This window comes from Ursus maritimus, unplaced genomic scaffold (genome assembly GCF_017311325.1).
Source record: "Ursus maritimus isolate PB19 unplaced genomic scaffold, ASM1731132v1 scaffold_19, whole genome shotgun sequence".
NCBI classification, from domain to species: Eukaryota; Metazoa; Chordata; class Mammalia; order Carnivora; family Ursidae; genus Ursus; species Ursus maritimus.
The window spans coordinates 45,238,461-45,251,102 of NW_024424341.1; the positions used below are offsets into that span (position 1 = coordinate 45,238,461).

The 12,642-nt window shown below is 55.4% G+C and overlaps 1 protein-coding gene across 3 annotated transcripts; it reads right to left on the bottom strand.

Moving 5' to 3' along the window:
- Positions 1-1,035: 1,035 nt before the first annotated feature.
- Positions 1,036-12,390, bottom strand: FXYD5 (FXYD domain containing ion transport regulator 5). 3 transcript variants are annotated; one of them, XM_040632879.1, is made up of 9 exons: positions 12,244-12,383; positions 11,442-11,502; positions 9,564-9,644; positions 8,776-8,829; positions 7,300-7,425; positions 4,647-4,742; positions 3,556-3,585; positions 3,399-3,473; positions 1,036-1,370 (listed from the first exon to the last, which is right to left on the bottom strand). In XM_040632879.1, the coding sequence occupies exons 1-9, from the start codon at positions 12,364-12,366 to the stop codon at positions 1,321-1,323; spliced, it is 696 nt and encodes a 231-aa protein (XP_040488813.1). In that variant the 5' UTR covers positions 12,367-12,383; the 3' UTR covers positions 1,036-1,320. The 3 variants fall into 3 exon arrangements, with proteins under 3 accessions (XP_040488813.1, XP_008710307.1, XP_040488814.1); XM_008712085.2 differs by lacking the exon at positions 12,244-12,383 and adding an exon at positions 11,825-12,039; XM_040632880.1 differs by lacking the exon at positions 7,300-7,425 and having other exon boundaries at positions 12,244-12,390.
- Between the last annotated feature and the right edge of the window lie 252 nt (positions 12,391-12,642).

The following is a 12,642-nucleotide window of genomic DNA, read 5'->3' on the forward strand; positions in this document are numbered from 1 at the left end:
CCGGTTTTCCATATACAATTGTTCCTTTGAAAATACATGTATTAAGTTGAAAAGGGAGGTGATCTCTTGAAAAAGCGAGTAATAATACAGGTAGGATGAAATAATACACGTGGGGTGAAAATGTGGCAAAAAGAGAAGAGTATATAAAGAGTCAGATTATTTGGGATATACTCTGATATTTTTCTTTTCTATTTTATTACTTCTTTTTCTTTTTCTTTTTTTTTTTATGCCACTCACAGCCCGTGAAACTGATTTCATAACCCATGAGTAGGCTGTGACCCGAGGTCTATGAACTCCTGTTATGCAACCGCCTGTGAACGGGACCTTGTCTCTTCACTTTGTCATCATGGCCCTTACACTGGGGGGAGCGGCCTCTGCCCCCGGCCCCGGGCTTCACAGGGCCTACTCTGGCCTTACCCGGCGGAGCCCCTCTCCAGGGCCTTCAGGAAGTGCCCACCAGAGCATGCGCCCCTTCTCGATCCTGCTCTGGGGCCCTGAGGCCCTGGAAATCCCTGCCCCAACGGCTCTGGGCCCTCCTCCCCAGGGCCTGCGTGGCCTTCCTGGTGGGCATCCCACTCCGCCGAGAGGCGGCCCAGAGGCAGTCATTTGTGGCTGGGGGTGTGGATGGAGTTTGGATGCACAGGCCGGGGCATCTACACTCGTGTGTGAGGCCCCTCGCAGTGACGGAAGGATCTGGAGTGTAAAGAAAAGCAGGCCGCCGTGGGTCCGGGACCTCCACTGGCGCTTGGCCAGTTACTGGTACTACCTACCAAGGTGAGGGGTGAGCTGGCGTTGGACACCAGGCCAGGGTCTCACACTGCCCAGCACCAATCCAGTGCGGACACTCTTGCCGGCCAGAGACCCTGTGGCCTGCTGTCCCATCCCTCCTGCCTCACACCAGCCAGGCCCTGTTCACCGTACCCCCTGCCTTGGCTTTTGAGTCTGTGACCCGCTCCCTTCACTCCTCAGGGGGCCCGTCCCCAGTCCCAGCCGCTTTCTTCCACTCCCCAGTCATGAATGATCAGAGACCATGGGCAAGGACCACTGTGCTTTACTTTTCGTCTGAACAGAATGGGTAACTTGGCGGACAGTCCCCAGGGAGCCTGGGCGGCCCTCTGGGTGGGTTGGGTAGTAAGGGTAGGGGCCTTGGGCCATCAGCCCCGGCTCTGGCTCCATCCGGGTCTTCCCTTGCACGCCGGGCTTTACTGACTATTCTGTAGGCTCCACGAGGGGAGGGAGGTGGCTGGGCACAGTGAGCTGGTGGGGACTCAGTCTTGGGGTGCCCATCGACTGGGTTGCCGGCCCCTCCTTCCGATGGTCTCACCTGTTACGATTCCGGCATAATTGGGGTAACCGCCTACACTTGCCACCTGTGGGTGAAGGAAAGGGATCAGTCATGAGTTGGAACAACATTGATTATTGCGTGTGCTCTGGTGCTGGGGGACAAGGCCCACCAGCCCTGCCCCTCGGGAAGCTCTGGGTCAACCCTGAGCCAGGAGAAGAGCTAGTTCAAGGGCCCCCAAGGGAACAGCCTCCCACACACACAGAGGAGCCCTTTGAAAACCCATCCGAACTTGTGTGTGATTCATTCGTTCAGCAAATATTTACTGAGCACCTACTATGTGCCAGGCTCTGATTTCCAACTGGGAGCACAGCCGGGGATAGGAATGAACAAAATCCCTGCCCTGGTAAAACTGATTGTCTAGTCGGGGAGACTGAAAATAAACAAAATGACTAAGCCAAGTGTACAGACAGTGATATCAGAAGAAAACTAAAGCCAGGAGGGAGGCAGGGAGGCCCAGGGGCCAGGGGTATCCTCACAGCGATGACTAGAGGGGCCTCACTGAGCAGGTGACATTTGAACACATCGAAGGAGGTGAGGGGGGAGCCACATGGACGTCTAGAGGAAGGGTGTTCCAGGCAGAGGGAATGGCCGGTGCAAAGGCCCTGAGGTAGGAGGAGACAGGTGGTCTTAATGGACAACCAGGGGCTGGACCAAGATGAATGAGGGGGTGGGATCTCAGAAGACATGTCTCCTGGCTGCCACCCTTGCCTCCTCACCTCTTTCTACTCGCCGCCGGGCTCACACGGCCCCAGCCACCCTGGCCTTTTCCTGTGGTTATTGCAACACACTCAGCTCATTCCTGCCTCTGGGGCTTTGTCCTTGCTGCTCCCTTTACCTGTTTTTTAAATCGTCTTTCTCATCATCAAGAATCAGTCCTGATCTTATCTCTTTAGAGGGAGTGTCTCTCCCCATCCCTCTTGGCTTGTCATTCTGCTCTGTTTTTCTTCTGGCAATTACCTCTCTCAGTGTCCACTCTGCTCATTAATGCACTTACTGTTTACTGTCATTCCTCCACTGGATGTGCGCTCCCTGAGGGCAGGGACCAGGGCATGGGGTGGGCCCAGAGTAGGTGCCCACAAATGACTTTCACCAGAACAAGTGATGGCCCCAGAGCTGACTTTCAGGCTCTGCCCTCACACAGACCTGGGTCCAGTCCTTCCCTGATTTTGGTGTGCTGTCTGACCTTGGGCACACCCCTCAGTTCTCTGAGCCTCACTTTTCCCATGGCGGTAGGGGCAGGGGGAGAGGGGGGTGTGGACAGAGCCCCAGCACAAGGTCAGGATCAATAAACAACGGAGGCAGTGTTCCTCGAGCCCTGGATTCAGTGTGGGGCAGGCAGACACTAGAGATCTCTGCTCACCACTGTTAGCGTTCCGCCTCCCACCTTAGACAGAAAAGACGTGGCTGTGTGCGTTTTCCTGATGGGGTGTTTTAGTTCATTGGCAGCATTTAAAAAACTGTTTGAAAAATTCTTTTTTCTGTTTGTTATTCTCTCTTTGCCCCCATTCCCCGTACAACGCTGGGCTCTGTGCAATGCTGCCCCGCCCTCATGAGACAGCAGCCCCCGGCCCCTTGCCTTCTAGCCAAGCACTGGCAGGGAGGCCATGGCCGGAGAGAGAGGTTCCGGTATCTGATACCCTCCACTCCTGCTCCCACCTGGTGGCCTTACAGGGGGTAGGGGCTGGAAACCTCTCAAGCCGGTGGCCCCGCCTACAGTTCTGTCCCCACCAGCCCCTGGAGCCACCACTCCCTCCAGTCACCCCTCCCAGCTGCAGGGACAGGGCTCCCTGTTGCTGTGCCATCCTGCTGCGACCAGAAGAACCACCCAGCTGAGCCCAGCCTACATTTCCAAAGGGCACAGCTGAGCGCTAAGTACATGGTGATCATTGCAAGCCGTTGACTTCTGGAGTGGTTTATATGGACACGTAGCTGATATGCCTCATTTAAAACCACTTTCCCCGGGGGGGCCTTGAAGAACTGAAACCCTGAGTCAAAGTTCAAGCCAAAGCTCCTCCCTCCCAGGCTCGGTGCCTCCCCCAGGTCCGAGTCTCACTGGTGAGGATGACGATGCCCGTGATGAACAGCACAGCTGCGACCAGCAGCCCCCGCTTCCGGAGCGTGTCCTCGTCTGCAGGGGGAAAAAATGACGGAGTATGGCAAGAGGTGCCTCCCTCCCTCCCTCCTCCCACAGCCTCCCATGGGTAACTTACCATAGGTGAAGGGGTCATCCTCACTGGAGCCTGGGGGGACAGACAGGGAGCAAGTCAGAGTTCAGCAAAAATTGGGGAGTGAAGCAGTGAATGGCAGAGTCAGGGAAGGGGGACTTGGGTCTCTGCTTTAGGACACTTAGAACCAAAGCCTCATATGACACACCACGTGGCTCCCACCTCCTCTCCTCACATCCCTGCTCACCCAGATGCTCCAGCTCCACCAGCTACCCTGATGGTGGCCATGCCAGGCCCCTCTCACCTCAGGGCCTTTGCACCGGCTGCTGCCTCTGCCTTGAACACCTTCCCAGACATCTACATGACTGCCCCTCACTCCTTCTCAGAGAGGTCTCCCTGGCCCTTATGGAAAATGCTCTCCAGTCACCTCTGACCCTAATGCTGCTTTATTTCTCTTGATAGCAGCTTTAAACTACCCGATACATAATTCTTAGTATTTTTTGTCTCTATCCCCCCACTTGGAATGTCTGCTCCATGAGGGGAGAGATTTTTGTCCGCCTCGTTCACTGCTGCATCTCTGGCACCAAGAACGCAGTAAGTGCTCGTGAATATGTTTTGAATGAATGAATGAATGAATGAATGAATGAATGAACTCTCTACCTGACCTGTGGACGTATCATTTCCATCTGTTCAGTGGGTTTGGCTGGGCCGGAAGTAGAAGATAAGACCACAAGGGGACGAATCAAGGTGTCCCTCAAACAGAGCTCCCTGCCTGACCCCCAAACTGATCTCACATGCATGAGTAATTCCTGCTGAGACCAGAAGAACCACTCAACAGAGCCCAGACAAAACTTCCAAATTGCAGCCCTGCGAGCTTAATCAGTGGTTGTGGTTTTAAGCCACTGGGGATCAGGGTGGTTTGCAGGCTGCAATCATTCATGGATTCATTTGTCTACCCAGACATTTATTGGCTCTCTACCTTACACCCCCCGCCACCCTCTTCCAGCCTCGAACTCACGTATCCACCCAACACATGTTTACGGAGGACTATTTCATGCCAAGCAGGGTTCCAGGGGCTAGAAATACACAGTGGATAGGAACTAGCCTGTTTCCAGTCTGGGAAGGGAGTTACTGACCGGTAGGCCCGAGGACAGGGTCCGGCCTGACGCCTTTGCCCGGAGACTGCCTCTTGGAGAGCGTGGTGCCTTTAGTGGGTTCGGCAGAGGGGGTGGCTAGAAGGGAGCAGAGAGCAGAAGTGAGTCGTGGAGCAGACAAGGGACGAGAACGATGTCGCTGAATGTCTGTACTCAGGAGACCCTCTCCTCCACTTCTACACATTCAGTGGGCAGGCACGGTATCCCCCCACCCGTACCCCCGGGACAGTGAGGAATGGCAGGTATGGAAATACCGAACGAGCCTGCACCCCCTGGTTAAGACCAGCTGTCCCAGCCCCCTGACTCCTCCCCCAGGACCTTCTGGGCTGCCTCATAATCAGGGAAGCAAAGGATAGCATCCTTCTGAGCCAGGCAGGGGGGCTTCCAGAACATGGGCCCAGCACCAGGATTAAGAGAGAGTGAGAGCACAGGCAGGGCAGAGGAAGAGGGAAAAGCCGGGAGCCTGACATGGGGCTCAATTCCAGGACCCTGGGATCGTGACCTGAGCCGAAGGCAGCGGCTTAACCGACTGAGCCACCCAGGCGCCCCAGCACCTCACTTCTTAAGTATGAACCAGCAGGCAAGGATCACGAGATGTTTGGGAAAGCCGTGGCCAAAGGAAGGCTCAAGCCAGACCAGAAGCAAGGACAGACACACAGCGACCACAGGGATCGTAAAGTGCTGTGTGGTGCTGTGGGGTGCTAGAGAGCCAAGGCTCGAATTCTGGTTCTGCCACTTTGGGCTATGTGGCCCAGGGCCAGTGGAGTAACCTCTCTGGGCCCCAGCTGCCTTCCTGTGAAATGAGGTTTCAACAGTTCCTACCACGCAGGGTGGCTGTGAGCCGTGAAGGAGTGAACACGGGAAAGCTTAGCACAGTGCTCGGCAGGGAGCAAACTCTCCGCAAATGGGGCTGTTAGCCCGCAGCAGCTCTCATGCCACCTTCCTGGGAACAGCTTCCCCTTTCTTTGGGGGGACTGTTCCCGCTTTCCCAGTCCACCTGGGTCTATTGTAATGCAGGCCACAAGGGGGAGCATGTGACCCAGGCTCCTCCTTCCCTGGGACCTTCCACACTGAGAGTAGGCATTCTGAGGGACAAGGAGGTGAAGTTTGGGAGCTCTGAGCTTGCAGATGGCAGGAGCCATTTCCTCACCAGCGGGAAGACAAGGTCCGGCACAAGAGAAACAAAGATGAAGGAGGGAGAGAGGCGCTGGGGGCATTTGTGCTCAGGCTCCGGGCGAGCTGGAGGCTCTAAGGTGCCTTTTACCACCTGGCTCTGTGACCCCCTCGGCCCAGCTGAATTTCTGTCACATAGAGTCAGGATCATGATCTCATAACACAGAGTAACTCGGGTCAACACGGACTCACAGCAAGTGAATCTGGAGATGTGAGAATGCTTTCTCAATCGGGAAGTATGGACACAGTCGCTATACGCCCCACCTCCACTTTTGTGGAAAATAGAAAAGTTCTCTTCTCCAAGACACTTTATTTCCATCTGTTGTGAAATTGTTTTAATAGACAGGCTCAGTCAGAATTAGATGTTTTAGTGCCATCACTGGAAAACTATAATGATTATAAAAATCCACAAGGGAAACGACATGGCCTTAGAGGTGATGCTCTTGTGCAGTGCCCAGTCTGCACAACTGTGCAAGTATGTCAGCCAGGGAATGGCCCAAGCTACAGTACTTTCCAGTTGGGGTTGTTCCTCAAATATGGGTCAGACAGGCATTGGAGGCCACCTGCTGCCTTCACCTTGACTCAGCTTTCTTTCCCATTCTTCTGAAATACTAACTACTCACTGGTCCTGAGGGGAACTACCTCTTCCCTGACTGTGGGTCTATGCAGTTCAGGCAGGGTTGACCCTGCTCTCTTCCCCAGAGTGGGCACAAGACTCGGGCCTAACCAGTCAGAGCAATCCATTTCCCTGGCTCCCTTTGGCCAGACATGGGCACGTGACCCCAGCTGGCCCAATGAGAGTTAACTCTATGCCTTGGGCTAGAGATGAGAAAGAGATGTGCTCTTTCTGCTGGGTTTGTGACCTAAATAGAGCTATGGGATTATCTTTGCCACCAAGAGGGGAAAAGAAACTTGAGAACTTGCGAAGGTAGACAACGGAGCTGAGAGACAGACAGCAAGTCACTTATGACGACAATGCCTGCACACCTTGATCCAGCTGTTCCTGAAATCATGCATCTGGACTTTACAGAACATATATAGCCAATAAATCTATTTTATTTTTAGTTGCATTTGCGGTATTTCACATGAAAAGCTCCTGCTCTAACATGAAGAGGTTTACAAAGGAAACGCCTACATCCACATTTCCAAGCACCAGCCCTATAAAGGAACCTGAGCAAGAGTCCCTCAGGTTTGGGAAATGCTGTATACGAGAAGCTCCCGTAGGGGTTGCTTGCTGCAAACGATCATTACTAAGACTCCAAGAAGTCCCGCCAAAAAGAAATGTGTTTAACTTAAACTCAGAATTTCCCAAATACCCTTGACTGTAAATCAAAACAGAGTTTTTGAAAATGTATGAACAATTCCCCAAACAGGTGCTCCGAGAAATGTACTTGGGGAACTGCTGACCCAGATAGAGAATTAAACAAAATTTGTATGTGGCCCTTCTAGTCCCAGGCCCTACCTTCTGGGCCGCTCTTGCCAGTCCTCGGGCCTGTTGCTAGAAGCCCGTGCATTCCTGTCGGTTGCGGAGACTGGGTCCCCTCTCTTTGCGGGGACTGGGTCTCCTCTTCCCGCTCCTGTGTTGTTCCTAATCAGGTCGGATGAGCGAGGGAAAGGTGAGCAACGAGTGAATCAGGGACATGCAGATTCATAAAACAGCAAGGGGCCCTCTCCCTCTCCTCAGGTTGGCAAACATCAAGGACGGTCATGTTCTAGGTGTCGCTGTGTGGGCGGGAAAGGGGGAATCCGCGCAGCCACTTCCCAAGTGGCTTTGAAAACACATTTCACTGTTCGTTTCTTTTGCCCCATAGTGTTATGGGTAAAAGCCGGGTTCCGGGACCCCAGTCCCACGTGTGTCCCTGACTCGTGGCGATGCCTTGAGTGAGTTGTTCTGAGCCTCTGTTTCCTTGTCTGTAAAGTGAGGCTGTTCTATCTCAGAGGGTTTGTGCGGGGGCTGAATGAGTGAACACAGGTCAGATATTTAGAACCACGACCAATATAGAATAAGGCGTTTGCTTCAGGAGGGACCGAGGTTGCTCATTGTGGTGCTGGGTGTAGGCGAAAAGACGAAGATGTTCACAAGATGCACAAGCTTCATTAACCGCGCGCAGACGCCCAGCGGAGCACCGCGCAGAGCGCAAAAGAACAAGACGAGCGTTTATATAGGACTGTGGGGAGAGCTTCCAAACACCGTTGCATGGCGGTGGGGGGGGAGCAAGTTGCAGAATAACCATCATTTTACAAATGATCTGCTCACAGACACACACCTCCCAGTCAGGATATTTTCTGCAGGCAATACCCCCGTGGCCCAGCATCACTGGGGGGCTACTCCCCACCCAGTGCCAGCAGTGGGGGCCTCTCAGAGACAGGGGAAGAGACCAGCATGGGGGATGGACCAAGGGATTTCATCTCGCCTATGATACTTGTATTACTTCCAAGCAGAATGCGGGCATGTGCTACTGTATCATTACATATTAACGGAGATATCGGGGTGCACTTTTGGAATTATGTTATACTCCAAGAAACAGTTCAAAACTGGTTTGAGAACTCAAAAAAGGCAAAAGGTACAGAGATTGAAGGAAGGAAGGAATGGCCTTGGCACATGGGGAGTAGCTGGGGTGTTTGCAAAGCTCTATTCCTTGAGCTGGGTGCCGGTCATGGAGGGGTTCAATTGAGAGTAATCTGTTTAAGTTCTACGTTTATGGGTTTTGTACTTTTCGACATGTGTATTGTTTTTCATGATTTCAAAAGATTCGTTTCTACAGAAGTGGAGGTGGGTGGCTGACTGCCCCACCTCAAAGTAAGCCAGAGGATTCAGAGCTGGGGGACTGAAATGAGTAACCGTGGACCCGGACCCGGAGTGTGGGAGGAAGAGAGGGAGCGGCGTCTGTCCCCGGCCCCGGCGCCCGCTCCCGCCCCCTTGCCCTGCCCCACTCACCACCAGTCTGCAGGGTTGTCTGAGGGGTGGACTGGGGCTCTAGGTGGCCTGCGTCTGGAGTCCGGAAATAGGGAGAGAAGAGAGAGACGATGTGGAGAAGGTCCATGGGTGGAGGAACGGGGATTTCCGTAGCAACTCAATTTTGATATAATTGAAATGAATTAACCCAGCCATTTGCTAACAACCCAACTGCCACGCCTGCACCTCCCCTGCCTCCTCCCTCCCCTCCCACAGATGTGCATCCCCCTACTCAGAACCCATCCACCTCTGGTAAGAGCCCCTGGAACTTTCCTTATGAACCACCCTCCCCTGAGTCCGGGGCCACTTCTGTCAGCGAGGCTGGCACCAGCCTTGCGGGAGGTTGGACCTGAGACCGGGGTCTGGCCAATCCGCTTTGGCTGGTGGCCACAATGATCAGCTCACTGTTGGACTTGTCACCTGAGCCTGGTCAGGGACGCTCAGTCCTGCGACTTTTACTGGACTGGGGAAGGGGAAACCCGCTTTCCTCTGGCTTCTTAGCAGGAAGGATGGAAGCCTCAGGTCTCTAGAGGCCAGCCTGGCCCCATAAAAGGAGAATCCAGCCAACACAGGAAAGATAGGACCAAGAGATGGAGACAGGTTCCTGATAGCATCATTTGAGCACCTAGACCGAGCCATGCCTGAAGGCCTATCACCAGACTTTCCGATTGCACAAACCCAAAATTCCTGAGTGGTCTGAGCTTGAGATTTTTGTGGCTGTTGTTATTTGCAGTGACAGGATCTTGACAGATCCATCCCTCTTTCCTCACCTGGGGCCGGCGTCAGGGCATGAATGTTCACACTGGCTGGGTCTTCTGGAGAGGTGAATGTGGCCTCCTTCAATATCTGTCCTGGGAAATTCAGGGCGAGGAGTCAGAGAGGAGCCTCTGGTCCCCCTTCTCTCATCACCACCCCTTGCCCTCCCCTCTGAAGCTGTGGGTGGTAGCTCAGGACATGTTGGTGGAGTGACAGACAGACAGACATTTGAATGGGGGTATCCGTCCATGGTCCCGGAAGTGTTTTAAGAAGCGCTGCTGCCCAGCACTCTTCCTCCAGCCTCTCTCCCTGCCCATCCTTGTGGGATGGGAGAGGCCATTTGGCCTAGTGAACCCAGGTCCTAAAGTCAGCTGGGGCTGTGGTCTCATTCTGCTTCCAACGACTTCCTCGCTATGTGACCTGGAGCGGGTGAAGTCCTCTGTCTGAGCCTCAGCTGTCTCATCTGCAAAGTGGGGATAATAACTGAATCTGCTTCTCAGGGCTGTAGGACACGACAGAGGAAAGGGTCTCCCCCAACTCCCTGATACAGCCACTGCTCCTGCCCTGGCCCAGCCTCATCCTCTCTGGCCTGGACATCCCTCCCTGGGCTCCCTGCCTTCATCCCTGCAGTCTGCTCCCCACCTGTAGCCGGCGGGGGGGGGAGCCTGTGAACCCCTGAGTCAGGTCAAGGCCCTGCTGGTGGAGAGCCCCCTCTTTGCTCCGAATACAAATCAAAGTACTCGTGGGGCCCTCAGGCCCCTTCCATCTGGTCTCCTGTCACCCCTCTCACCTTACCTCTTCCCACCCTGCCCTTGTTCACCCCAGGCCAGCCAGCGACCTGGCCTGCCCGCTGTTCTTCACACTCACCGGACTTGTTGGACTTGTCACCTATCCCCCAGATGCCTGCTTGGCTCATTCCCTCATCTCCTTCGAGTGTCTGCCCTCATGTTGCCTTCTAGTGAGGTCTTCCCTGGCCGCACCGTCTAAACAATCCTTCTAACTCTTCTCTGTTTTTCTCCATAGCACCCATCACCTTCGCGTAGTATGTAATTTACTGATGGATTGTTTATCGCCTGGCTTTCCCGACTAGAATGTGAGCTCCTGTTTGATGCGTTGCTGTTCCCCCAGTGCATCGATTCAGATCTGGCACGTCGCAGCTGCTCAGTGAATAGTTGGTGAATGATTGAAAGAATACATGAAAACCATGTTATCAAAGACAAATGGGGCAGCTTCAGTGGAGGGTATGTTCCGGGTTCTGGGGGCAAGAAAGAGGGTCATATCCCAGCCTCACCACTCACTAGCCTCTGGCACAGGGTACTTAACCTTGCTGAGCCTCAATATTCTCATCCATAAAATGGGCATGACAGTCTGTATAACCGAGTAGAGCTGAAGTCGAGATGAGTTCACATATGCAACGCCTGCCATGTAGAAAGTACCTGCAAATGCCTGCTGCCTTCAGGAAACACTTCCCAGGCAGGGGGACACCTCCAACTCTGGAATGGCCCCAGCTCACCCCCTTTTCCTAACGTGTATCACCCGGGTATCCACGGAGCTGCTTTGCTGGGAGCCTAGGGTTCCTGGCTGCTCGGTAGAAAACTGACACCAATCTCCGGCCAAGTCAAACTCAGTGAGTTCTTCTTGGAGGTGAAATGGAGGGTGCTCAGCAGGACTGGCTCTGGCCAGACTCATTGGAGGCGGCCACCCAGGTGCGAGGTGTCCGAAGAGGGTGTAACCCTGGCCCAGTCACCAAGACCCCACTTCCTGGTGCTGGCTCAGGAGGAGGGTGAAGACCCCGGGCAGGGCATCCGAATTCACCAGGTGCCCACCCACCCCACCAGAGCACTCAAAGCGGGGCACTCTGGGGCAGAGTGTGGACAAGGGCTCAGCCTTACCTCTGGTGGGGAGAATCAAGCCAATGATGGTGAGGAGACACAGGCGACCAGACGGCGACATCTATGGGGCGAGCCGGAGCTGGGGTCAGCCATGATGTCACTGAGGCGGGCCCCCGGCAGCACCCACACACACACCAGCCCCGGTGGGGATCCTGCAGCCCCTTCTTTACCCAGAGCAAGCGCCTCTGGCTTCAAGGACCCCTGCCAGGGCTGACAGCTGGTTTCCAGGGCAGAGGGAGGGTTCTAGAAGTGCAGGGAGGCCCTGGCAACCACCCCCTTCTTCCGTCTGCAGGCCCCCAAAGAAAACAAGAAGCATTAGACCAAATGGGGCTTCCAGCAGCAGCCACTGCACAGGGACACCCCTGGGGCAGAGAAGAACTTACCCCCAAAGCACTGACCCTACAGGGCCCAGGAGTGGATCAGGGGGCCTGGTGCCTCCCTCCGGGGCTGTCCCCAGAGGCGAGGAGTCAGCAAGGAGGGGAAAGAGGAAGAATGAGTAATGTGCTCCCGATCTCAGAGGAAAAAGTGAGCTGGTGTCAGGGGCCTCGCCGCCCCAGGGACAATAGAGCAGGATGCCGGGCACCTCTAGGAGACCCGGTCCGAGAGGGTCGGCGGAGAGCTGGGGAGACTGAGGCAGGAGGAAGAGGAGCCCGAAGCCCACCGTGGTGCCGGAGAGCAGGCGCGGAGACGTGAGCATGAGCGGGGGGCAGAGAGGCACCGAAAAGAGCAGTCCTCCAGGCACCTGAGCCCGGCCCCCGGGCAGAGGGCAGGCGGGCGCGGGCGGATCGGAGGAGAGACTTACGTCAGAGCCAGGGGTCCCAAGCCGGCAGCCTCGTGGACAGAGGGCAGCGGCAGTGGCTGCGTCCCGGCGGAGGGTGTGGCCAGGGGAGAGCTGGCGGGCGGGGACCGAGACGGGCTCAGTCATTTCCTCTCGGGTTTCCTGGCTTCAGAGCCCGCGGTGGGAGCAGGAGGGGGAGACGCTGAGGGCGATGGGGGGCAGGGGTGAGAGGCCTGGCGGGCAGTGGCCTCCACCCACCCGCTGGGGGAGGGAGGGGGGAAGCGCCTGCAGGTCTTGGTGGGTGGGGCTCCTTGGCGGAGGTAGGGGAGTGGGAGCGGGCTGTCTACTCTGGGGTCGCGGGGGAGGGGGGCGGCGGGGAAAAGACTGGAAGGGGCAACTGGGGAGGGGGCGTTGAGCAGGGGG